At 39.5% G+C, this 23,821-nt stretch overlaps 2 protein-coding genes across 2 annotated transcripts; one reads left to right on the forward strand and one right to left on the reverse strand.

Annotated features, from left to right (window-relative positions):
• Window positions 1–15,761, reverse strand: LOC308565106 (tripartite motif-containing protein 5-like). The gene is made up of 8 exons (XM_081153911.1): window positions 15,649–15,761; window positions 9,302–9,789; window positions 7,870–7,965; window positions 7,019–7,249; window positions 4,387–4,409; window positions 3,092–3,192; window positions 2,767–2,793; window positions 1–1,808 (listed from the first exon to the last, which is right to left on the reverse strand). The coding sequence occupies exons 2-8, from the start codon at window positions 9,722–9,724 to the stop codon at window positions 1,216–1,218; spliced, it is 1,494 nt and encodes a 497-aa protein (XP_081010037.1). The 5' UTR covers window positions 9,725–9,789; window positions 15,649–15,761; the 3' UTR covers window positions 1–1,215.
• A 7,109-nt stretch (window positions 15,762–22,870) lies between these two features.
• On the forward strand, window positions 22,871–23,821 carry LOC308565027 (olfactory receptor 52B2-like; the record flags this gene model as incomplete). The annotated part of the gene is made up of 1 exon (XM_081153794.1): window positions 22,871–23,821. One exon carries the CDS (start codon window positions 22,871–22,873, stop codon window positions 23,819–23,821), a length of 951 nt encoding a protein of 316 aa, XP_081009920.1.

Here is a 23,821-nt window from a genome sequence, read left to right on the forward strand (position 1 = left end):
CTAGAAACATTTATTTTACAATTAGCTAAAATTTAAAGAATTTAAATTTTTTCATCATTATTTCTTAAAACAAAGCGAGGGTAATAATGTTGAAAGTAAGCTAATATATATTCTTAAGTCATTTATTTTAGTCACAGTGAAAGGCAAACAAAAAGTGAATAGATAGCATACTTATTACTCATTATGTGCTAGAAATGACAAGTTATTCAAAGCATTCTGTTGTTTACTTTCTACATTATACATCCGGTATATTTCATTGTTTTTTTACAAATGAGAAACTGAATCTCATAAAATTTAGATTACTTAATTAAGGCCAATGGGTAGCGAACCAGAATTATAATAAAATTATCACTGTCACACACACATACATAGGCTTGTCTATCACTGGCAGAGCTATACTACTCTAGACAGCAGCACAGAGGTATCTGGGATCTGAAACATGAAACTTCAGTAAAAATCCCCCTAGTGCCCCGAAGGCACAAACCTGTTTCATGAGACACTGACACAGCTTATATTTTTTTAGTAATTAGAGAAAAAGTTTAATAAATTGAGATACTTACATTTTTTTATACTTAATGACATTATTTTTCTCCCAATGGTCCTAACTATAGTGTAGTTTTTATACCAAGGCTATTTTAAGTAAATAAAGCCAGTATTCAAGTATCTTATTCAAGGTTACACTGCATGTACTTGGAGAGACTGGACTTGAACTCAGACATTCTGGATACAAAGCTTCCACTTAGTACACATTATTTATATTTTCTCCTTAACTCCTAGATGAATAATGAACATCATGGATAAACTGACACACCCCTGAGGACTCATTCTGTAGTGAGTGACTCCTATACAAGGTCTTGAATAATATACAAAAGTTGTGCAAAAACTTTCCTTCTTCTTCTCAGTTGCAGAGGAAGTGAGATTGTAAAAATTGGTAGAGATGTCACCTCAATAGTGGTCTTTTATTTTTTATGAGGCATTAGTCATTTTCTTTGGGATTATAAAAAATGATGAATTAGGATTTTCTATTAACGCAAACAAGATATTGGGGAAAATATGACATGAGGCAAATTGTACACCTCATTGATGAAGGAAGGCTGTTCAAATAAAAAAAAAAGAGCAAAGAAAAGATGGTGAGAATGGTGCATATAACTCCAGTTTGTTAGATGCACTCAAGGCAAGAGGCACTACATAGAAGTGGGTAGGTATGTAACAGATTTAAGGGCTTGGAGAACATAGTTTCAGGGGGCCAGTGCATTTCATAGGATTGAAATATGGAAAAATTTTTTGATAAAAGGAACATGAAGAGAATTTATAGATGAGAAGCCCATGGTTTGTGACATTTGAAAATGAGACAGTGCCAGCGTTGTAGTCTACGAAAACCCCAACACGACTGGGAGGAACTGTCAGAGTGAGGGTTACTGTCAATGGGTTTAAAAGAAAACCATCTTCAAAAGCATTATATTCAGATTGATTCACTAATGCTATAACCCAATAGCCACAATTAGGTTGACATTTAGAGTAAACATGTTGACAATTGTTACCTTTTCTGAAAGAACGCATCATCCTATTGGAGTGAAGGCATTTTTCAGCACATACCCCCAAGACCCAGGCACGTTTCTCTGACACATCTACCTCCCAGTAATGTTTCCCTGATGTGATAGCCGGTGAGCCAAGTACACCATAATCCTCATTTTCACATGTCTCATAAGTATAATTTGTATTCCGACCTAACACACATGTCACTTGTTTCCGGTCTGCAGAGATGTCAACATTTGATTTAGTCCTGTGAGGATCCAGAGTCACACGAACTGTAGAAAAATCAAAGGGTTGGGTGAGGGATACGATGTACCTTCCCTTGAGATGTTGTAGAGGGATCTTGAGGATAAAGTGAGTAGTAACTGGGAAGAACTTAGTGTTGTTCTTAGAAAGAGGTATAATGCTACAGAGATAAAATACAGTAAAACCTCGATATAACGGACTAATTCGGGTGAGAGGGTGTCTGTTAAAGCTGAAGTCCATTATATAATAAAGCAGGTTTTCTGAATTTGTATGTTAAAAAATGACAAATTAGTTACTTTAGCTGTTTTTACTTATGTAGAGACTTTTGTGTAATTAAAATTATGTACGAAAAGTCTAATTTCATAGAAAAGTTTTCTATATGTATTTCAGTAATTTTAAATTTATACTGAATAGCTCTAGTAAATGCGTGCATTCATCAGTCACCATGAGTAAACAAGTGCATGTCTGAACATCTGCTAGGCATTAAAACTGCTTCAGAAAGTCACACCTCTACACAACAGAACCAATCACCTGGAGATGCAGTGTGATCACATGCTATTCATTTGCCCACCATTGTTTACAAGTGGTGACTCTTGGATTTAAATATGTAGACTATAGTTGTAGATATGTGATATTTATGTTGGCAAAAGTACTACAGTGTTTTTGCCAACATATGACCTGTTCACTAAAATTTGTTAAGATAACAGTGAATTAAGAACAAAAAATAACCTGTCAACTTAATTATAAGAAAATCTTAGTTAAAAAGCATTTTAAAATTAAAGCATGTTAATTTTCACATATGACATATGGACAGGAAATTTTGTCCGTTAAATTCGAAATGAATAAGTTGAGGTCTGCAAAATCGAGGGTTTACTGTATGTATGCATGTGTGTGCCTAGACAGAAAATATGAGATCTGGTAGAAAATGTAAAATTCTGAAAAAAGATGAGGACAGGTTGACTTCGTGATACTGTGATTTCTCCTTACCCCAGTAGCGTCGCATATCTGTCAGCTCTGAAATGATAAAAACAAAACAAAAACACATAATATTAAATATAAACAAAGGAGTCAGCACTAAAATCTACTTCCCCTTCAGATGAGGAGAAAGGTTGGGGTCTATGTGAGGTGGTACATGGAAGAATGAGAGGTGAGCAAGAGCTGGCCACTCCCCATTAAATAGGCCCATATCATCAGCACAGACCCATCCTCCTTTGTCTCCTCTGTCCACACCCAGAAACTGAATCTTCCTCCCTCTTTAACCTCCAGCATCCCAAGAATCCCACAGCCACACGCTTGCTCTAGCATTCCTTACCATTAAGCCTTTGCAGCATTCCACTCAGGTCAGGAGCTTGGAACACACTTCTCTGTTCCTTGGAGAGAGCTTTTGGCTTCTTCAGAGTAAAGGTTTTACTCCTAGGGGTGACAAAAATTAACCCCAACACCTCTGACATTTTATCCCTCTAGAACCACTGATTCCTAGCCATTCACCCAGTTGAAGCACTTGATCCCCTTCCATGGAAAATCTGAGAAAGGAGTGAGTAGACTCCTGATTTGGGAACCAAAGAAATGTGCTCATGTCCAGCTTTCCTGTACACTCTGTATGAACTTAGGAAGACCTTGACCTCTCAGAAGCAAAGTTTCACTTCCAAAATGATAACTAACCTATACCTCTCTATCTCCTGGGATCATATAAAATTATGTTAAATTAGTTTTTTAAAGAAAACTTTGGTTCCTTAAAAGAAGTTAATGTGAGGAAAAGTCACTGCAACGATGTGGAGGGATATTAGATGAAAGTGAGGTTGCAGAGTCTGGTGGTTTGAGATATATCAAGTGTGGGAACACTGTCTGGAGAGGACCAAGGCCTTTAATGTCTGCTCCCCACTAAGGAGGCCGTCAGAATATCATCTGAGATTTCAGGGTCTCTGGGAAAAATGGTAACACTTGGAAAAGAAGACATGAATACCACACTAATAGTGATCTGAATTTCATGTGTTTGAAGAGCTTGATGCAGCCAAGTAGGTGTGCAAATTTAGATACAAGGATGCTGCCCTTTCATTCTGGCTTCAAAAAGTACATGATCAAAAGAGATCAATTGTTTGCACCAGGGCCAAAATATTATTTATGATTCAAGACTATTTTAGGAAAATAGAGATCCATGTAGAAGAATCTGGTCTCTTTTATTCCCAGGGCAGAAATTTACACATAGAAAAGTCATCTCCAATTCTGGGTGCTTGGCAGAGAAAGAAGACACAACCTGTCCACAATAAATCAAGCAGGAATTAAATAGCAAGTTAGATATAAGCACACTGGATGAATAAAATTTATGAAGATACAGGGGTCTGATACTGCAACACATTATCCCCACTGCTACTGACCCAAACTTTGCAACTTCCCCCCACATAACTTTCCTACCATAAAATCTGGTTCAACCTCAATAATTATAGAACACTCAAACCATGATATGTGAACAGAAATTTAAGATAAAACTACAATTCATATTTTCTTGCCCTGAGCAATATTTTATTCTAATTAATCATCAGATAACTTTAATGGCCTTAAAACTCTTTTCACAGGGCAAGAGAATCATCTCTGGTATCCCACACATACCTTTTTATGATGCTTTTCACATTCTAAGGAGAAAAGAGAAAACATGAGTCAAGAACTAATAAACCCTCCTAAGAGACCCCAGAACCAAAAAACCTGGTGGCCAGCTTCAGACCACACCAGAGCACCACAAATGACATACCAAAAGGGTGGACTCAACAGGCACTAGAGTCCTGCTAAAGTGAATCCTGCTCCATTAAGTCAGCCCCCATACAACAGCTTGCTCACTATAGTAAATGTCATTCTTCATAGTCACTTAGACTGAGGGTCAATCCCACCCACCGACATGCCAGCAGCGATCAAGTCTCAACTACAACAGGAGAGACACACAACCTACACAAGGGATATTCCTGGAGGACCAGGTTCAGGTGAACAGGGATCCTACACAAGATACTTACTATATAAGGCCACTCTGCCAAGAATGGGAAACATGGCAAATATATACAATACATAGAAATAAACATAGGGAGGCAGCCAACATGTGGAGACAAAGACACATGTCCCAAATGAAAGATTGGCAAAAAACTTCAGGAAAATGACTAATAAAATGTAAGCAAGCAATCTAGAGATGAAGAATTCTAAACAATGGTTATAAGGATGCTCAATGAATTTAGGGTAAAAATAGATCATCTCAGTGAGAATTTTAACAAAGAAATAAGAAACATATAAAAGGAGAGAGACAGCATAAAAAAGACCCAGTGAGAAATGAAGAATACAAAAAGAGAATCTTAAAATAAGCATGAGAAAAGCAGTTAGTTAGCTGGAAGGGGGCTGCCGTAAGACTATCAGCTGATTTCTCAATGGAAATTTTGCAGGCCAGAAGGGATTGGCATGACATATTCAAAGTGATGAAAACCAAGGACCTACAACCTAGATTACTATGCACAGCAAGGCTGTCATTTAGAATTGAAGGAAATATAAACAGCTTCCCAGATAAGAAAAAGCTGAAGGAGCCCTAGCTGGTTTGGCTCAGAGGTTAGAGCATCGCTGGCAGACTGAAGGGTCCTGGGTTCAATTCCGGCCAAGGGCACCTATCTTGGTTACAGGCATGATCCTTGGCCCCAGTCAGGGTGCATGTGGGAGGCAACCAGTCAATGTGTCTCTCTCACAATACACAATGTTTCTCTCTCTCTCCCTCTTCAACTCTCTCTGAAAAGCAATGGAAAAAATATCCTCAGGTGAGGATTAAGAAAAAAAAAAAGACAGAAAAAACTGAAGGAGTTGATCACCACCAAACCGATATTACAAAAAATGTTAAAGGGATTTAAGAAGAAGACGAAGAAATTATAAATATAAATAAAAACATCATAAAGAATGTAGACAATATGACCAACTTTATCAACCAGCTCGACTTAACTGGCACCTACAGACCCTTTCACTCAATGAGTGCACAGTACAATTTTTTTTTCAAATTCATATAAAAAATTTTGGACATACAATATTTTAGGGGATAAAGTGAATGTCAATACATTTAAGAGATGAGAATTATAAACTGTGTTTTGTGATTAGAAAGTAAATTTAAAATACATGAGAAGAAGAAAAAGTAAAAAAATCACCAAGTATTTGTAAATTAAACAACACGGTTTCAAATATCCCAAGCACTCACAAAAAATTCACAAAGGAAATTTGAAAATAAATTGAATTGAATGAAAATAACAAGTAAATAATCCCAAAGTATGTAATATAGCTAAAGCAATACATTGATATTATTAAAACTATAAGAAACTAGTAAAAAACCAGCAAATTAAACACAATACACACACACACATACACACAAAGGAAACTATATAAGTCAAAGCAAAAATGAGTGATATAGAAAGGTTAAAAATTGAAAAAAAATAATAGAATGATAAAGTTTATTCTTGAAAAAATCAATAAAATTCACCAAACATAACTAAATTGACCAAAAAATAAATAATAGAAAATCATAAAATCAAGAATAAAAGACGGAACATTACTGTGAGTACTGTAGGAATGAAAGAGATTCTAAAAGATTATAATGACTAACTTCATGCTTACAAATGTGACAACTTAGAATAGACACATTTCTACAAAGATGTACGTTATCAAAAACTTACTCAAGAAATGTTTTTTAAAAAACTAAGAAAACTTAATAAAAGTAAAAATATATATATTTTAAACCTTTCCCAAAAAAAGAGGTCCTGAGTGAGATGGTTTCACTGGGAAATACAGTGAATAATAAAATAATAAATAATACCAATCCTTCATAATTGTTTATTCAAAAAAAAATAAAAAACAGGGACAGGAGAAAAATCTCAACTCATTTCATTAGAAAAAAACAAACAAAAAACTCTTGAATCATGAACAAGTATCTGAAAAAGGTTCTAGGCTAGATCACAGGGGCCTACAGAATTTAATTAAACACAATGGATTTTCTCTCCACAGTCAAGTTTTTGCACTGCAAGTGATACATCAATAAAAATGAGATTCTCCTTTGTTATTCGTGCATATAATTATTCTTATAACCTCTGAAAGAGATGCAAAAAAATGTTACTGCATGACCAAAGGAACCTCAGTGTTCATCAACACAAACAGCACAGCCACACAGCAGAGGAGGAAACTTAGTCTTCGTTTTCCTCAAGTTCAGATGCTGGGCCTTATTCCCAGGTCTTACCTGCAACATCCCTACAGTGGGCCCCTGCAAGCGATGCTCCAGGTCCAAGATGAGATCTGTCAACAACTGGTTCTGCTGGACCAGCTCCCTCTCAGTCTGAGCCAGGTCATTGAAAATATCTCCCTTCCCTTCCTTCAGCTTTTGCAGCTCCTTCTGCTCCTCACTATCCAAGATACTTCTCAGTTGTTTAAAATAATCCTGGGCACGTTTGCTCTCTCTTTGTATTTGATTCTTCAGGAAAGAGAAAGAGACAGAGAGAGTCAGGCTATCAGGTAGAGACTTGGAGCCAGAAAAAGAAGTATTTGATTTGGAAGTTCTCACAGGGAAGCAGGGAAACAATTCTTGTGGAGGCTGATTTTTCTATTATTTTCTCTTCATCACATTCCAAAACAATGGCCTCCAGTCTGCATCATTGAGGCCAATCTTGAACCAAAACTGGACACCTGAGTGTGGCTCAGCTTTCACACAGCTGCCCAGGACAGTCATGCCTCCCTGCATTACTCCTGACCCCACCTCCACCTTCTGCCTAATGTTGAACATGAGGGACAGAGCCATGAGCCATTGGCTTCACCTGGAAGAGTTAAAGGCTCAAAATAATAACAGAAGTGAACACAGGATTCACTACTCATCCTCACCAGAGATTCTCTCTATGAGAATAACTAACCTACAAATATCCGTATTAATTTGTGACATGTTTCTTTTCAGCCCCACCACTATCAGGAAAAGAATAAAGAATGGTTAATCAATGACTCTGGACTTACCAACTTTCAGGGAACAAATAGGAAGGGACCTCCTTGTGACTGTCCTGCCCCAATTTTTGTCTGACTCCCTCAAAAAGAGTCTCCTCCTACCTCCCAGGAAGCTCTCTCTTTTCTGATGTCAGATTCCCACTTCTCAGCTTTCAGCTGGTTTGCCTTCAGACTGTCCAGAGCTTTCAGGATCTTTTTCTGCAAGAGAGGAATCACACCAGAGTCAAGCTAAGGGCTTTCTCAGCCTCTGAATAGAGGACAAATGGGAAACAACTCAGGTATATCTCTAAAGTGACCAGTGTTTACAGAAACTGTAAAATAACAATTAGTATTTGTGACTTGAAAAAAACTAGGTGTCACAGAATCTGTTTTGTTCATCAGTTTATGTTCTTTAGATTCCACATATAAGTGAGATCATGTGATGTTTGTCTTTCTCTGCCTGGCTTATTTCACTTAGCATAATTTTCTCCAGGCCCATCCATACTGTCCCAAAGGGTGCGAGATCCTTCTTCTTTACCGCTGCGTAGTATTCCATGGTGTAAATGTCCCACAGCTTTTTTATCCACTCAGCTACTGATGGGCACGTGGGCTGTTTCCAGATCTTAGCTATTGTAAATTACAGTGCTATGAACACAGGGGTGCATATATTCTTTCTGATTAGTGTTTCAAGGTTCTTAGGATATATTCCTAGAAGTGGGATCACTGGGTCAAACTGTAGTTCCATTTTTAATTTTTTGAGGAAACTCCATACTTTTTCCACAGTGGCTGCACCAATCTGCATTCCCACCAGCAGCGGACCAGGGTTCCCCTTTCTCCACATCTTCACTTGCATATGTAATTTGTTGGTTTGTTGATGGTAGCCATTCTGACAGGTGTGGAAGGTGGGGGTGGCTGGGTGGGTGGGTGGGTGGGGAGAGATTAACCAAAGAATTTATATGCATATATATATCTAACCCAAGGACACAGACAATAGTGTGGTGAAGTCCTGGAGAGTGGAGTTGGTGAGGGGAGGCAGGGTCAATGGGGAAAAAAAGGGACACCTGTAATATTTTTAACAATAAAGATAAATTTCAAAAAAAGAAGAAAATAAAAGAAAACTAGATGTCATGAATGTGTTCTTTAAGTCTCAGGTGATAGAAGTCACCATTCCCCTGTAAAGAGAAGACTGATTCTCTTTGTCCTAGAAAAAGAAACTTGATCCTGTAATAATGAAAGAACTTATATCTTGATCCACCAGCTGCCCAGTTACCCCTCCTGTCCAAAGGGACAATGACAGCTTTGCTTGGGCACCAAACCTCCACCTATTAATTCAAGTTATAAAAATATCTACTTCTGGTTTAGAGTCTGCTCATCATTTAGTAATTATGTGGAATGCACAGAAATATCCTGCAGGCCTTGGAAGGTGAGCATAGGAAGAAATGTTATCATAGGCCTCAGGCCTCTGGTGGAAAAGTAATTAGGGTCACATGCAAAGTAAAAATTTCCCATCAAGTACTATTTTCTGCCCTGTCTTTCCTCCATCCTGGTCTCTTACCTTGTACTCCTGGGCAGCATCCTCTATGAGGAATGTGTGGTGACCACGGTGCTCTTGAGACCGCTCGCAAAGCCAGCAAATGATCTCCCCATCCTTCTTACAGAAGAGCAGGAGTTTCTCCCCATGGCGCGCACAGAGATCTCTCTTTTGCTCCTCCTCTGGGCTCAACTTGACCTCCTTAAGCATCTCCACTATGGTAACCAAATGCCGATTAGGCCGCAGTTTCTCAGGCTGGTAAGTGATTCGGCACACAGGGCAGCTGCTCTCTCCTTCTTGGCGGATCATGGACTGCCTGCTGTTTGCAGTGATGCAGGCTTGGCAGAAGCTGTGCCCACAGTCCAGGCTCATGGGCTCTGTCAAGAACTCTAGGCATATGGAGCAGGTCAGCTCCTTCTGTATGTCCACCAGGATTCCCGAAGCCATTGCAGCTGTTCCCCGGCTCCTGTCTGTCCTGATGTCCAAGGTTCCTCTTGCTCAGGGATCCTAACCTGATGAGAAAGATTAAAAAGAGGCAGAGTAAGAAAAGCAGAAATACATGATACTGATTGTGTGGAAATCAAAGCTGATAGAGACCATTATTGAAGGAAAAAAAATAGAAATAAAGGAAGAAGTTTGGAAACCTGGTATAAAGGTTTTTCATAATAATTTCAAACATTTCTGGTTGATCTCAAATGACAAATTCCAACCTTATATGTGAAATTGTTATTTTTCTTCACTTCTACTGAACAAAATGATGATCTGATGCCTTTTCTATGAAGATCTTTGTGTGACCCACAATCTCTCCAGCTTCTTTTCTATTGCAAACACACCCTCAACGTTCAAAGCATCAATCTTGCTATCCACCTGGGCTTTTATACCTGCTCTTCTCTCAGCACGCAGTGCTTCCCCTGGTATCAGTAGGACTCACTCTCATCCTGACATGTTCCTTTATCAGAAAGACCTGCTTTGATTTATTTGCTTACAGTGTAACCATCACAACACATCTGACAATGTGTTTGTGTACATGTCAAGAGAAAGCTCTTTACTGGATATGTACATAGAAATAGTAAATGGATTACAAAAATCATTTATCTTTAATACAAAGAGTTGAAAGAAAACTAATATATTTGTTGTCCCCCCTCAGAGGTCTGTCCCTACCCCACTGAGTTAATCAATGACAAACTGAGGTAACATAATTAACCCAATTAATACACAAAGTAATGGGGAAAAGGGTGGTAGTGAAGGGATCCAGACCCGCTAGGAGGTCTTTGGGAGTCTCGTGCTTGTAAAGAAAAAAATTTCAGCCCTGGCTGGTGTGGCTCAGTTGGTTGGGTATCTTCCCTTGCACCTAAGGGTTGCTGTATTGATTCCTCATGGAAGGGGGGGGCAGGGGCAGGAGGCAGCTGATCATTGTTCTGCTCTCACATAGATGTTTCTCTCTCTCCCTCTCCTTCTCTCTCTAAAAATCCATTTTTAAAATATTTTAAATTAAAAAAAAAAAAAAAATTTAGCTTGGCCTGGAAGTATGCCAAGGGCATAATAGGAGACAAAAAAAAAAAAAGGTGTATGTATGTTGATGGTGGAGAGGGGGATGGTATAAATATATGCATAGGATCACACCTGTCACATACCTAAAAAAATAGAAAAACAGATGGAATGAATGTCAGTCTTGAGAAAGCAGTCTCACAATATTAGGAAAAATCATTCAACTAATTATCACTGACTGAATTATATGCTAACAACGGTACCAATACCCATAAACTCAAAGATGAGTCTAAACAGAGGGCTTAAACCACTGGGACCTTGATATTCACCTGGAAAAAAAAAAGTAAATTAAATAACCAGCCATTTATATGCAAGTGAGCTGATGTGAAAAACACTACAAGAAAGATGTGCATTTGGTTGGGAAATCCAATAATGGGTTAGATAAAGGGTTGTCCAGCAATTCTGACTTTAAAACATAAGGGTTCAATTGACCACTGAAGAAGATTAAGAAACTGAGAGGGGAAAAAATGTATCAGGTAGAGGAAATGACCTGCTCATGGAAGACACATCCCCTTGTCTGAAACTGAAAATGCCAGTGTGGCTGGTGTGAGAAAACTGCAAGGCCTTTGGTATCACATGAGCCTGCAGGGACCATGGCATATGACACTTCCCCAGTTATGTAACATTTAGGGACTCTTTTCCAGGAGCAAAAGAAGTTATCCATATTTTCCCACCAGAGAACACACCGAACATAATTAGCTCTGAACTTCGGCTGTAGAATGTTAGTTGGAGTAGCCAAAAGAGGGGTTCTATGGATAGTAACTTCATAGGGTGATGTGATCATAAATTCCTAACTGGGCAGGTCATGGGGTAGGATTATCTTTGCCTTAAGCAAGCCCTGTCCATTCTTTTTGTGCATCTAGGTTAGCATACCTTTGAAATGCCTCTTTCAGACCTCTCACAAGTATGACTATCCTCGAGAAAGCACATGACCTTAAGTATCCTGTGATCCAATTGCTGCCTTGCTTTCTCCCACCTTCGTGTAATCTTCCTTACTATCCTCCTTAATTCAAAATGCATAAAAAGAGCTGTGAAAATCTTTTCTATGAAGCATTTTTCTCAGTCTGTTGAGATTTTGTGTATCCTCTGTGTGGCCCATCAATGATAGCAAAAATGGACCAATGTGTAAAATGTGTTTGGACTACGGAGACTTTACATAGACCTTAAATGTCAGTTAGTAAGCATAGACCTTATTTTTCACAAAGGGCATGTGACCCTTATAACCAACTGTTTCTTTTAGGCCCCTGGAAGTTGTGCTCATGGGTTTTTACAAGGTAATCTGCCTTTTGTAATCCCTAGGCTTACATAGCCTATGGTAGTTTTGTTAGTGGCAAAAACAACACCAGGTGTTAACCGGTGGAGTCTCACTGGAACTTGGTTCAGCAACCTTGGTACTTGAGTTCTGGATAAGAGAAGAATTCAGAGCCAAGATTCAAATTATAAGAAAAAGTTTATTTAGAAAATCACAGAGGTGGAAAAGTGAGCTGCAGGAGATATGGACTCAGGAAATAAGTTACAGAGGCAAAAGTAGGGCCCTTGGAGCTTAGAGGAGAGGGAGAGAGAGGTACCTTGGGAGATGAAAGAAAAGTGGAAAGGGTTTGCGCATGCTCTGGGTAGAGAGTGAGCCATGGGAAAGAAGGGGGTGGGGAAAGGTGGGGCATTCACTATCAAGAGAGAGCTGCACTGGGTCCTTAGTCCTGAGGGCTTTTATCTGGGGTCTCAGGGGAAGATCTCAATAAAATATTCATCAGCTTTCCCAGTGTGTCTCCTCAGGGTCATGGTCTCCACAGATTGGTCAGAGCTAGAGGGGGGGTCAATAGTCATTGCAGCTGGTCCTGATGTCAGCTACAGCTTTGCTCCTCCTGGCTTGCTGCCCTTCTGGGCCTGGAGCTGAAACATGCCTGAGGACTGGATGTCACATCCAGGGAGTGTTCATGCAAGGGCTTGTAGTTTTGCCCATTGCTAGGCACCTGGGGCTCTCCACTCTGGTGACCCTTTGCACCTGGCCTAACGTTACTACACTGCTCATGCCAATCTAACTGCCTACTACAGATTCACACACATTCACTTATTCTGGCTTCTTAGAGAGATGACAGGAATAAAGTATCCGTTATTTCTATAAAACATATATCTGAGAGCACACCTGAAGAACTATGCCAGCACTCCCTGTCTCCTGTCCTGTATCCTCAGAGTCTGTCTGTCCTCAGCAAGGTGGAGTTAAAAATGTAAACCAAAATTAATTTTAGACTGTAATAAAGAATAACAAGCATTTATTTGAGCAAAAGGAGCTGCACCTTGGAGACACAGTTTCAGGTAGCAATGTTAATTGTGTTCCCCTGGCCTACACAAAGGGGAGGCTGAATTGTATTCCTTAAATTCCACCCACAATTCCAACTAGTCTGTTTTATGGAAATGAGATATCCAAATAGTAGAGTTCAGTCTGAAGTTCTTCCCTGTACACAGAGTACATGAGAAGCCCCCAGTCAGCAAATAACTTTATCATGTTCTAGTTAAGTTCACTTTATACTTCCCTTTCTATCATCTCACCATTTCAGCCCAACTTCCCCCCAACCCACACTGGCCACTTTTATATTCCTTAATCACTTAGGACAAATTTCATAATTTCCTTGAAGACCACCCAAAATCACCTTCCTACACTGAGACCTAATCTAAAATCTATTTAAAACTGCAAAGCATTTTACCAAGGTTTTATAGATATCTTGCCCTGTTGCAGTCCTTTTGCTTTATTATGGTTATTGTTTCTTTGTTTTACATTTCTAACATAGTAATTTTTATCTTGTTTTATACAACCTTACTCTTTTACTGCTTTTTACTTTCTCCCCCATACCAAAATATAATTTTTGTAGGTACTTAATATTTGTTGTGTGTTCAATAGTAGTGAATACAGTCTTATACCACAAGGGTATGCATTTATTCTTGTAAATTTTAATAAATATTTTCAATATTTATAGAATTTTTTCTCCTGCTTTTTTGGACATGTGATAGAACTGGAGAAGTCAACTAATATTCATCAGATATGGACCTTGTACAGGTATAAGGCACAGATTCATGACCTCTGAAAAAGAGTAAAAAAGGAAAATAAACATCAAAATACACGTAAGAGACATCAAGTTTCAAAATGATCAAAGGTGAGATTAAGACAGAGTTCTTTTGGCTTTCAGTCAAAATGGTGGCGTAGGTAAACTCAGTACTCGCACCTCCCACAACCACATAAAAATTAAAACTAAACTACAGAACAACCATCATTCAGAACTGCCTGAAATAGATGTCCTATAACTAAGAATATAAAGAAGACACCACATGAAGCCTGGTAGGAGGGGCAAAGCCACAGAATGGGCGGGTCTCACAACCTCGTCTGGCAGGTAGAAGTTGTAAAGAATATCTCAGCTGTGAATGTGCCCCCTGAGGAGTGAGGTGTCCCAGCCCCACACCAGAACTCCCAGCTTAGGGTTCCTGTGCCAGGAAAACAATTCTCCATAACTTCTGGCTATGAAAACCAACAGGGATTGTGGCTGATTATGATGGAGGCTCTTGGAGTCTCAGGCAGTTTCTCTTAAAAGGGCCCACACATGGACTTACTTGAAGTTACTTTCTCTGAACCACAGTGTCAGGGCAGCAGCTCAAAAGGTGGCAGGGACATATGGGGAAGAGTAGAATTGTCTGTCTTCAGGACAAGGGCTGGAGGGGCAGCTTTCTCCCAGACAGAAGTGCTGGCAGAGGCATTGTTATACTTTGCTGGGCCTTCACTACACAGACTGGCAGGTAGGCACAATATTTGAGTCTCCACTAACCTGTCTAACACTGTTCACCCAGCCCTGGTGATTCCTTGAGACACCAGCTCAACCAAGATGTTTCCAGTGACATTTCCATACAAACAGCCTGTCTGGCTCATGCTTCAGACTTTCCTGAAACCTCTCAAAAAAGCAACACCTGGCCTCTGTGTACCCTGTACATCTTGCGAACTTGCAACAGGCCTAGCACAAGTGGCACCTGGCCTTGGTTCACAGCTTGGCCTCTCTCCAGTACCTCCAGTGAAGCACAGCAGCAGCCAACTACAAATCACATTATAGTTCCCACCAGGTGAATCCTGGCAGAGCACTGGTGGTGGTTGACCTTGGCCTGCACCTCCCAGGAACCGTGGTCCCAGTGCACCCAATGGAGAGTTTCAGACTATGATGAAGCATCACCCAACCTGGGACTGCCTTCCCATATACCTCTCTGGCAGATCAATGTTTCTTTCTCACATTGATGTCTCTCTCTCTTTCAAAATCAATTTTAAAAAACATTAAAAGATAAAAATGAGTAAATGAACTGCTTCAAGAGAGTCTTACCCTTGTCAGAGCCCCTATGTTCCCGTCCCTCCCAATTGCATTCAGATAAGGGCTCTCACTTCTGCTGGCCCTCACCAGGAGCTTGGACTTTATGAAGAGGGAGAACAGGGCTCCATCTCATAGCCTTCAGTGGAGAAAAGAAGGAAGGGATTTTCTGTCTGGGGGTGGAAAACCTATTCTGGCTCACCTGGGAAAAGTAGACAGTCAAAACTACAGAGTATGAAAAGGATGAGTGTAACTCAGCTAGGCAAAATATGGTCCCTCCAAGAAACAAATAAGACTCTTTGCTCTTTTAAACCTCCCTTCTTTAAAAGCCACTCTTCCCCCAGACTCAATGTTCTTCTTTTCTGCCACCTCAGCAGAGACACTTATAACAGAGCAGCTTCAGAACCACAGTAAAAAACATGAAACTCATTTATTCTGTTCCCCCAAAGCCTCCTGCCCTTTGCCCTCAGAATCTGCCCAACTTACCTTCAGGAGAAGTGCAGGAGTCTTAACTCAGTGGAGAAGATCAGCTGTAGGTCTGGCTGTGATTCACGCAAGCCAGAGACCAGCTCTCCACAGAGTTGTTCCCCACAGGAGTCACAAATGAAAGTTAAGTTCATAGGAGGGAAAATGAAACTAATGAAGCAAAACAGAAACTTAAGAGCAATAACAATGAAACTTAAGAGCAAAATTTTTCCACAATAGCATTGAATCTTTCTCTTTTTATTGGTTGATTTTAGACAGAGAGGGAGCGGGAGAGAAAAAAACATTGATTTGCTGTTCCACTTATTTATGCATTTGTTGGTTGCTTCGTGTATGTGCCCTGACCAGAGATTGAACCTACAATATTGGCATGTCAGGGTGATGAACAGCATTGAATATTGGGGGCCTACCAGTTAGGGGAAAAAGTTTCCAGTTTTTTGCCTGACCAAGGCAGGCCTGATGAGGAAGTCTTTAGACATCATGTGGTACAACTGTGTCAGGAACATGTCACCAGCAACTAGGAGGGAGAGAGAGTATGGAGGTTAACAGATGGTGCTCTTCAAGTGGAGTCTCTGGGTAACACTCATGCCTCCATAATTGTCCCCTTTCACCATTTCCCGTGGGAAATGTTTGGGTTTTTTTTACATCATCAATCAAAAGCAGAACTGAAAAAAATAAATAATAAAAATAAAAACAAGGTACAACTAATGAATGACATAGTACTATGTCTCCAAGTTACCTCCAAACCCAGCACAGGCAACAACCAACTGCAGGCCACTTTCTATCTCCTACAGGTGGCACTTGGCCAGATACAAGACATGGTTGACATTAGCCTCTACCAGAGCCCCTCCCAAGAGATCCCAGGACCAACACACCTAGAGGCCAATTTCAGAACACACCAGAACCACACCCAATTAGTGCTACAAATGACACACCCAAAAGGTAGAATCAGTAGGCACCAGAGCCCCATTAAAGTGAATCCCACTTTATGAAGTCAGCCCCAATACAACAGCTTGTTCACTGTTCACTGTAGTCAATGCCATTCCTCACAGCCACTCAGCCTAAAGGTCAATCCCACCCACCTCTGTGCCAATAGCAATCAAGGCTCAACTACAATAGGATAGCACACAAAGACCACACACGCAAGGGACAATCCTGGAGCACCTGGCTCAGGTGAACATGGAAATAGTGTGGCTGGGCCTCAAAGGACACCAATTACATAAGGCCATTCTCCCACAACCAAGAGATGTGATAAAGCTACCTAATACACAGAAATAAATACAGAGAGGTAGCCAAAATGAGGAGACAAAGAAACGTATCCCAAATGGGAGGTCAGGACAAAACTTCAGAAAAATAACTAAACAAAATGGAGGCATGCAATCTACCAAATAAAGAATTCTAAACATTCATTATAAGGACGCTCAATGATTTTAGGGGAAGAATAGATTATCTCAGTGAGAACCTCAACAAAGACATAGAAAACATTAAAAAAAGATAGAAAACGTAAAAAAGACTCAGGGAGAAATAAAGAATACAAAGAGAGAATCTTAAAAGCAGTTAGTTACCTATAAGGGGACTCCCATAAGACTATAGGCTGATTTCTCAACCAAAACTTTGCAGGTCAGAAGGGACTGGCATGAAATACTTTAACTGATGAAAAGCAAGGACCTACAACCTAGATTATTCTACCCAACAATATTATCATTTAGAATTAAGGGAGAAATAACGAGCTTTCCAGATAAGAAAAAGTTAAAGGAGATCATCACCACCAAACCAGTACTACAAAAAATGTTAAAGGAATTTAAGAAGAAGAAGAGGAAATATTTAAAAAATAAATAAAAAGCCCTGGCTGGTGCAACTGTTTGTTGGAGCACTGTCCTGTAGACTGAGAGGTTTGGGTTTAATTTCCAGTCAGGGCACATACCCAGGTTGTGGGTTCAATTCCCTGTCAAGGCATATGTGAGAGGCAATTGATCTATGTTTCTTTCTTGCATCAGTGTATATTTCTCTTTCTCTCCCTCTCCCTTCCTCTCTCTCTAAAATCAATAAAAACATCCTCAGGTGAGGAATAAATAAATAAATAAGAATAAAATAATTATCAAGAATATAGAAGACATGACCAACATTATCAACCTGCTTGATAATGTCTATAGACCCTTAATGTTGAGGCAGCCCATGGGACAGCATAAAAGAAGGGATTGAGGTAAGGGGACAGGGCTTGAGGTAAAACAATGTCTACTGGCTGCAGTTTACCAATTCTACCAGTCCTCATATGTCCATGTGTACATGGAGATCTGACCCATACCATAGGCCTGAGGATTGATTGTGATATTGTATATATGGCACTTTGCACATTGTTTGGGACATTATATGACAGTCAACTTTTTAAGTTTTACCTTACTCTATTTTGTAATGGATGCTGTGGATGCAGATTTTTACTGTCCTCAAGGAGATCACTGATTAGTGGAAAAACCACACACAGAAGCAAGCAATTTCAGTACAGAGTGACAAGAAATGGGGGAAAAACAAGAAGCTGTGAGGACACAGAGGAGGGGGCTGATATAGCTAGGAGAGAAAGAGGGATGGTCAAAAATGTTGTATTGGAGCTGTCTTTTAAAGGAAAAATAGGAGTTCTCCAGGAAAACCAGGGGAATAGAAACATGCTAGGCAGAAAGAACATTATTTCAAACGTGAGGAAGCAAATGAGGACATAGTGGGAGTTGGGGAACTGTCTGTACCTTGATACGGACACACCCCTGATGTGGATGAGGCTGAGAAGAGGGAAGGAGGGGATCAGAAGAGTTTGGGAGGTGAGCAGAAACTTGTTGCTTGTGCTTTGGAACTTGCTAGGTCTTGTTCTAAAGGCTAAGGGATGAAGGAGCTAATTCCATTAAAGTTCATTCTGGCTGTCATATGGACTTACCAACTGGAATGAAGTGAGATGTACTAGGAGTAAAGCTTTAGACAAAAAAATTAGTTTGAGAACTTTCACTGTCATCCAGGCAGAGACAATGTGGAGCTAGGTATGTTAAAGGCCACAGGAATGACTTAAATAATGCTCCCTCCAGAGCTGAGAATAAAACGAGGATAGTGAGATGCTTAGGATGCAAAATTAAGGTGGCAGTGACTCTTGGGATCTTAAGTGCTCATTTAAATTCTGTGCTCTAGACACCTCTATGGGCTCACTGCTCAGTACATGAACAATCAGATGTTATTGGCAGTGTAGCAGAAAAGGAATTAAATATTTTCTTCACTCATTTGTCCCTGTCTTCAGTTTAGCTGGAAGCAGGACCAGGCACCAAGTCCCTGAGGTCATTCCCTTCGGACTCTCCAGGAGCAATAAGTGTTCCTGTGCTCATTCTGTGCAGTGGGGAGTCTCCCTTCTGTGGTTGAGGGCATGGATGCAGGTGAGTGAACTAGGCTGCACATATAGCAGGGGGAACATTTCCAGGGAACTTAGACACACAGACATGTAGCAGCTACTGTAAACGCGCAGACTGCAAAAGGCGTTCCTGTGTCTGTGGACTGGCCACGTGGTCAGGAGGTATAGTGTACTTTTTTGATTACCCTTTCCCATGTTTCTCATTCTCTGGATCTACATGCCTGGTCCCCCTGCAGTAAATTTTTCCCACCTCTAAGCTCAGCCTTCTTGTACTCTTTCCCAGGAATAATGTTCACTCCTGTACCTTGCTCCCTGAGCCTTCCTCAGTGATATTTTGCAGCTGTGATGATCTCATTCTAGTTTTCTACTCACAAAAACATATATGAGGTGAACGTCAGCAATCTGGGGCCTCTAAATAAAGTAGGCTTTTAATAGGGGCTATTTTAAGAGAGTGCTCTAATCTTTAACTCCAGGTAGAATTCCAGATCTGAGGATGTGCCTAGGTGGGTGGTCTGGGAAAAGGGAGCTCTGGATAGGTCAGGGAAGTTAAGGATGCTATGAGTGCTTCTCAAATCTTATCTCTATGGGTGGTTAAATCCAGACTTTGAAGTTACCCATTAAGTCTGAGCTGAGGCATATAGTTTCTTCTATTTAAAAGCTTGAGACACCACATTAGAGATGGGGTTTTTTGCCCAGCAAGTTATTCTTTGTAAGTTAAAAAAAAAAAAAAAATGCCCCAGTTTTAACTTTAAGTAACGTTAGGAAGATGTCTTAATAAGACGTAAAGAGCAAGTAAATATTGTTCCATACATGCCTCTATTCTTTGGTAAATGTAACTCTCTTTCTTTGCCATGCCAATTTATGGCACCAACAAAAATTTCAAGTGCGAGTAATCAATACTACACTTCTCAGAGGGCAACTCCAAATGCTACATGAACCTGGAGCTAGAACAACAGAAAATTAGATTACTTTGGATTAGAGAGACTATTGGGTAAATTCCTTTAAGGGTTGATGACATGAATTAAATAACTTCTCATGAAAGTCCAAACTTTTAGCACTCAATTTAATAATGGAACAAACTTCATCAAATTATTATCATATATTTGACAACAGTAAAATATTTTTCCAAATGATAGAAAAATTAAAATTATCAGATAAAATAAAATCATTCATTAGTTCAATACCCAGGTATAATAGTTATATTTCTATGTTTTATATACCAGGCATCGTACCTATGGAAATATGTCTATACATCATTGTTATTCATTCAACAATGACACCAAGCATAAGCATTTTTGTAACCTCTTTTTTATTTAATAATAAATGGTAAATTTTAAATAGCATTTATTTCTGTAGGCCATTCTTTCCTGGTACTGAATAAAAAGATTGATTTTTTTGTTAATGAGAAAATTAATTTCCTTTTTAGTGAAGATTATTAATTTTCAGGCTATTTCAAAGGTTGGAATTTTTATTTCTATCTTCTTTAAAGAGTATAGTTTATTTCATTATAAGTTCCTTTTTCAGTGATGAAACCATTTAGCATGAGGTAGGAGGGTTTCACAAAAGTACCTGGGAGGGGAGGTTTGAGGAGATCAACTGTACTGTGTTCCCTGAGGGACAAAATTTCTTTGCTTACTAATTTTATTCAAATTCAGTCCTGATCATCAGCTTATAGCTCCAGAGACATAGATACATGGAACAGGCTTACAGATCTCAGAGGGGAGAGGGTGAGGGGGAGAACAAAAAGAGCTTAACCAAAGAACGTATATGCATATATGCATAGTCCATGGACACAGACAATAGTGTGATGAAGGCCTGGGGTGGGGTGGGGTGGGGGTTGGGTGGAGAGGGGAAAGGAGGTTGAAAGTGGGGGGGCATCTGTAATACTGTGAACAATAAAAAAAGGAATTAAAGACCAGCAAAGAAAGAAATATGAAATCTATTTTAAGAAGAGTTTAAATAAGAAGTGGTTGGTAGCAGTAGCCATTTTATTTATGGTTTGTATTTTTTTACTTACTCAAGTTACTTATTTCTAATCATGCTTTTTTAAAGTGAAAGTTTGGAATGTATTAATAAAGAAAACTCTGGGATAGACATGCAGGTTTTTTTAAAAAGCAAGAATACCTTTTATTTATTTTTTTTATCATATCTTTATTGATTTCAGAGAGAGGAAGGGAGAGGGAGAGAGAGGGAAACATCAATGATGAGAGAGTCATTGATCTGCTTTCTCCTGCACACACCCCACTGGGGATTGAGCCTGCAACCTGGGCATGTGCCCTGATCAGGAATCCAACCTCGATCTCCTGGATCATAGGTCAATGCTCAACCACTGAGCCACACCAGCAGGGCAGAAATGTAATATTTTTTAATAATCTGGGTAAACTCTAGTACAAAATCTCATCCTGAATTTCCGAACAAGTACTCATCAAGTGCTACAACTGTAGTTCCACTCATTCTCAAGCAGCAGCATCTGTAACTGTGGCAATAATGTGAATGAAACTTCGGAAAACATATCTGTAATCAGTGGATAATAATTTATTAAACAGAGAAACAGAAAACACCTATATTGACACATTTGTTTACATGGATTATAACCCTATGTGCAGGATTTTTATTTTATAAGCTTTGAACTCCTTTTCCCCTTTTATGCACATGTGGATGTCTCTGTACACATGGTAGGTGATCAATTGATGCTTAGATAATCAATAGGCCAATAGTTGATTAGGCAACCATGAAAAATGAGATGGAAAAATTATTAGAATTAGAGCAAGATCCACTTTTGGGTCCTGCTTTAGGCCACATTGTGCCTCTGTTTTCACAGACATGAAATATGGGTAGTAGGTTGCTGTGAGGTTCACATGACATTTGGATGAAAGCACCTTGTAAATGGTAAAATGTTGGGAGTTAGTATTATTTATTATTAATTCAATTACTACTGTTCACTTTTTCATTTAAATAATAAAACATCTCTATTTATGATCTATGTAGTTATTTAAGTTGAACAAACACAATACATCAGCTGTTTGAATATGTTAGATGCCTAATGAAAAAAGGGTAAAAGGATAACAAATAAAAATAGTTGATTAGGTAAATGTGTGCGCTAACAAAACTGTCATTTAGTTTGATAAGAAAAACTTTGTGTTTCTATTCCTTTTGTGTATTCTTTACAAAAATTTATTATTTTTTTCTTGTCTTAAAATCTTTAGTCAGAGAATAAAATTGATTATTACGATTTTTTAAATTTTATATGACCATCATTTTAAGTTTATGTAAATTGTGTGAGAAAATAGTGCTTGCTGCAGAATTTTCCTTGGAAGCATCTTTTAAAAATTATTTGGCCCAGCCAGGCATGGCTCAGGGATTGAGCATCAACCTAGGATCCAGGTGATAGGGGTTCGATTCCCAGTCAGGGCACATGCCCAGGTTGAGGGCTCCATCCCCAGTCGGGGGAGTGCAGGAGGCAGCTGATCAGTGACTTTCTCATCATTGATGTTTCTATCTCTCTCTCTCTCCCTTTCCTTTCCTCTCTCTGAAATCAATAAAGATATATTTAAAAATAAATAAATAAATAAATAAATAAATAAATAAATAAATAAATAAAACTTATTTGATCCTACTTTGAATGTTTGGAATCTTTCTCTGTAAAACAGACTACTGCATACATTTGGGTCTATAATTAAAACCTCTGAGTAGTTAGAAACTCATTAACTGAGATTTTCCATAGCAGATCTGAGCCCATTGAGAGTTTATAAATATACACTAGTTGTTTGTGTGACAAGCTAGCTCTCTACTTTTCTTTCTCTTTACAGGTAAGTGATGAAAGTTTCATGTCATAATTCAAGCATGTCAGCTCCCAACTCTTCTGCTGTCAATTATGATATGTTTGTCCTCACTGGCATCCCTGGACTGAGGGAGCTACACACATGGATCTCCATCCCCTTCTGTCTGATGTACCTGGTGGCCGTGGCAGGAAATGGTATCCTGATCTGTGTGGTGGCAGTGGAGCGCAGTCTTCATGAACCCATGTACCTCTTCCTCTCATTGCTGGCTTTTGGGGATCTGATTCTATCCACATCCACAGTACCCAAAGCTCTGAGCATCTTCTGGTTTGATGACGTGGACATCTCCTTTGGTGGTTGTGTAACCCAGCTCTTCTTTATGCATTTTGCCTTTGTAGTAGAGTCAGGCATTCTCTTGGCCATGGCTTTTGACCGCTATGTGGCTATCTGCTACCCACTGAGGTATACCACCATTCTTAGCCATAGTGTCATTGGCAAAATAGGGGGTGCTGTAGTGCTGAGAAGTTTTCTAACTGTTTTCCCCATTGTCTTCCTCGTGAAACGCCTGCCTTTCTGCCGGACAAACATCATTGCCCATACATTCTGTGAACACATGGGGCTAGCAAAGCTGGCTTGTGCTGATATCACCATCAATATTTGGTATGGAATCTCTGTGCCACTGCTCAGTGTTATGCTAGATATGGTGACAATAGTCATCTCCTACGGGCTCATTCTGCGGGCAGTCTTCAAGCTGCCATCCCATGATGCTCGGATGAAAGCACTCAGCACCTGTGGTTCCCATGTCTGTGTCATCCTCATGTTCTACCTTCCAGGAATTTTCACTGTCATTGCTCAGCGCTTTGGCCAAAAAATTCCCAAACATGTCCACATCCTGCTGGCCAATCTCTATGTTCTTGTTCCCCCCATGATGAACCCAGTTATTTATGGAGTAAAGACCAAACAGATTCGTGAACGAGTGGCCCTTGCGTTTTGTTCAAAAGGGAAGTGCCGCTGA

Source organism: Miniopterus schreibersii, assembly GCF_964146895.1.
Source record: "Miniopterus schreibersii genome assembly, chromosome: 12".
Classification (NCBI taxonomy): Eukaryota; Metazoa; Chordata; class Mammalia; order Chiroptera; family Miniopteridae; genus Miniopterus; species Miniopterus schreibersii.